Genomic DNA, 3,320 nt, shown 5'->3' on the forward strand with positions numbered 1-3,320 from the left:
CGGTCCAACGTTGAGCATATGTATCTCGTTCATCCTCAACAATCATATTATGTAATATGATGCATGACCTCATGATGATACCCAAATCGGCTATGTCCCACAAGCGAGCTGGTTCACGGATGATTTTAAATCGAGCTTGAAGCACTCCAAAAGCACGTTCGATGTCTTTCCGACATCCCTCTTGATGTTTTGCAAATAACTTATCGGGTTCAATTTGAGGAAGTCTAATTGATTTGACGAAAGTTGGATACGAAGGGTAGATACCATCAGCTAGGTAGTATGTCATATTATAGGGACGTTGATTCACAAAGTAATTCACCCTCGGAGCCTTTCCCTGTTCCACATCATCAAACACTGGTGATCGGTCTAGAACGTTTATATCGTTCAACGTTCCCGAACATCCGAAAAAGGCATGTCAGATCCATAGATCATGAGACGCAACTGCTTCCAGAATAACTGTGGTGGTTCCCTTATCCCCCCTGGTAAATTGACCTTCCCATGCTTTGGGACAATTTTTCCACTCCCAGTGCATGCAGTCAATATTGCCGATCATCCCTGGGAACCCCCGCATTTCACTAACATGTAGTATTCTTTGCAGGTCATCTTGGGTTGGTGCTCTCAAATACACTTCCTCATAGAGTCGTATGATTCCTTTGCAGAATCTAAGTAAGCATTCCAATGTTGTACTACTTCCTATTTTGATGTATTCATCGACCGCATCTGCTGCCACACCATATGCTAACATTCGCATTGCTGTGGTACATTTTGCTAACGGTGATATACCTTCTTTATTGGCTGCATCAATTCGTTGGGTGAAGTAGTTATCACTACTTGAAAGATCTCCAACGTTTCGAAGGAAAACATGTTTTTGCATCCGGTACCGACGACGAAACATTGCATCGTCGTATGTAGGCTCATTGGCAAAGTAGTCGTCAATTAGTCTTTGGTTTGCCGCTGCATGATCTCTATTGAAATATTTTCTAGTACGAGATGCGCTACCTTCCTCTAGTTTTTTTCGACGCTGAATAAATCGGTTGACGATATAAGTGTCTTCAACATCACGTTTTTGGAAGTAGGCTTCGATATCATAAGGGTCCATCGATAGTTTTTTGGAAGTAGATATGAATGAGATTTGTGAAATTGGAAGTAGATATGAGTCCCTATATATAAGCACATTGTGTGGTGGACATTGACGGATTCGAAATAAGTTATTGTAGGTAAAATAATGGCCACATAGTCTGCATAATTATTAAAGCAAATAGTAGGTGAAATAATGGCCACATAGTGTGCATAATTATTAAAGCAAATAGTAGGTGAAATAAGTCACGAGGGACTAGACAACACTGACAATTATTAAAGTAAACATTGGGAACTAGACAACATGACAATTTTGACCGAATACAAACAAATTTTTCAAAACAGCTCACGCTCCAAGTTTTCCAACAGCTCTTCAGAAGTTAACTTTAGATACATTTTCATTTTCTTCAATCTGTTTTTCTCCTGTTGCACCTTGGTGTACTCTTTCAAATGTTCAATCTCTCTATCCTTGATTTCTTTGAATTGAACCCACTCCTTTTCCACCTCCTCCAAGCCAGCAACATCCTTACTTTTCTTTTTACCTTTTTTTTTAGCTGCCTCCCTACCCATTGGACGAGCACTAGATCCTACAGAGTCCTCGTGAGATCTCTTAGATCCACTACTTCCTGACCCAACATTTCCTCCCATCTGACTACCATAACGTGGTTGATCACGGAGAGCGTGCCATTCTTCATTCAAAGTAAATTGAATATTCTTTCCACATGCAAATAATTTATGCGCTTTTGTCAAAACATCATTTTCCGACCAACCGCTTCCTTGCATACGCTTAGCGCTTTCATAAGCACCAATCCATTTATTTATTATTTTGTTCATATAATTAAAACGGTTTCGGCAGGCAACTAGATCGCGCGGAGAATCGAATGAGCAATACTCAGCAATTTTACCCCAATATGTTTCTCCTCTCTGGTTTCTTCCGACAACACTGCTTGTTCCATATTTAATCCATGCACTAATTAGAACCAAATTTTGTTGAGTGTTCCATGCTGGTTCCTTACTTCTCTTGCTCTTAGGAGTTGAATCTTCTGGAGTGACTTCATCAGCAACTGCCATGCCACCAGGAGTTATTTGTGTTGAAAATTCAGGATATTGAGTTGCACCAACACTAGGAAATTTTTCATTCCCCATTGGCATATAACCATTAAACGGGGGTGTTTGAGATGGATATCTCACCATAGATCCATAATATGGATGAAAGTTTGGAACAGAGGATGACTGATTGAAATTTGGTGGAAAACCAAAATTAGGTACGTTTTGATGTATGTTTTGAGGACGTTGGTTATAAAATTGATTTGGATTTGGATAATTGTTGGGATTTTCGTAGTTATATGGGTAATTAGAAAATTTTTGGGTGTTGAGATGGTTATTATTGGGATCCATTTCACAAAAAATAAGATTAAAACTTCACTTAGTTTGCTAATAGAAAGATAATAATAAGATGAAGATAGTGAAAAACTTGGTTTTTTTTTTCTGTGTCCAAATCAAATGATCTAAGTCTCTATTTATAGAGGAAAAAAAATCATGAATTTTGGTATTTTTTTATTTTTAAAATTAATTTACAACGAAATAATTGAGGTCAAATTATTAAAATGATAAGAATCTGGACAACCAATTAAAACGCGCCACGTGTCATTATCTATCCAAAAAGCAATTCTCTCTCCGACCCTCTGACTGCTCACGCGCCTTGTTGGCGCGTGTGATGCACGCGCCCGTTTTGGGCCAATTTCCATGCGCCGCGTGGCTGGCCTGGCAGTGTTAATTGATGTTGAATGTATTCACCCTCTCTCTCTTCTATTCCCTCATTCAACACACATTAAACACATCATTGGAGGCAAAATTGGTGTTGAATGGCACATTAAATAAACCATTGGAGATGGTCTTATAGATGAAACGAAACAACCAATACCAATTGACGATTGATCGAGCGACACGACTCACGAAAAGGGTAGTGTATGGTATAGATCCTTTAAGCCATATTTCCATCAAGGTTGATGAAATAGACCCTACTAATATTGTTGTTTATAATAGTAAATCTGTTTTTTGTGGTATTGCGGTTGATTGTAAAGTTGGAGTAAAATTAAGGCTTCAACCAAGAGAGTGTTGACCATCTTAACAACTCTTAAATAGTAAATCTGTTTTCAAACACTTACCGTTCGGAATGAAGCAATCATCAAAATTTTTCTTACAAAAACCCTTCATCGTACCAATTTTCTTAACAAATGTAG

At 38.3% G+C, this 3,320-nt stretch overlaps 2 protein-coding genes across 2 annotated transcripts; both read right to left on the minus strand.

The window, feature by feature from the left end:
• Positions 1–415: 415 nt before the first annotated feature.
• On the minus strand, positions 416–1,099 carry LOC120579624 (uncharacterized). Its single transcript, XM_039832117.1, has one exon. The coding sequence runs from the start codon at positions 1,097–1,099 to the stop codon at positions 416–418; it is 684 nt and encodes a 227-aa protein (XP_039688051.1).
• A 314-nt stretch (positions 1,100–1,413) lies between these two features.
• On the minus strand, positions 1,414–2,271 carry LOC120579625 (uncharacterized). Its single transcript, XM_039832118.1, has one exon. It carries the CDS (start codon positions 2,269–2,271, stop codon positions 1,414–1,416), a length of 858 nt encoding a protein of 285 aa, XP_039688052.1.
• Between the last annotated feature and the right edge of the window lie 1,049 nt (positions 2,272–3,320).

Source organism: Medicago truncatula, chromosome 3 (genome assembly GCF_003473485.1).
Source record: "Medicago truncatula cultivar Jemalong A17 chromosome 3, MtrunA17r5.0-ANR, whole genome shotgun sequence".
NCBI classification, from domain to species: domain Eukaryota; kingdom Viridiplantae; phylum Streptophyta; class Magnoliopsida; order Fabales; family Fabaceae; genus Medicago; species Medicago truncatula.

What these genes read in the sequence shown, in the direction of transcription:
- LOC120579624 (XM_039832117.1), bottom strand. Translation starts at nt 1,099, where the DNA reads ATGGACCCTTATGATATCGAAGCCTACTTCCAAAAACGTGATGTTGAA.
- LOC120579625 (XM_039832118.1), bottom strand. Translation starts at nt 2,271, where the DNA reads ATGGTGAGATATCCATCTCAAACACCCCCGTTTAATGGTTATATGCCA.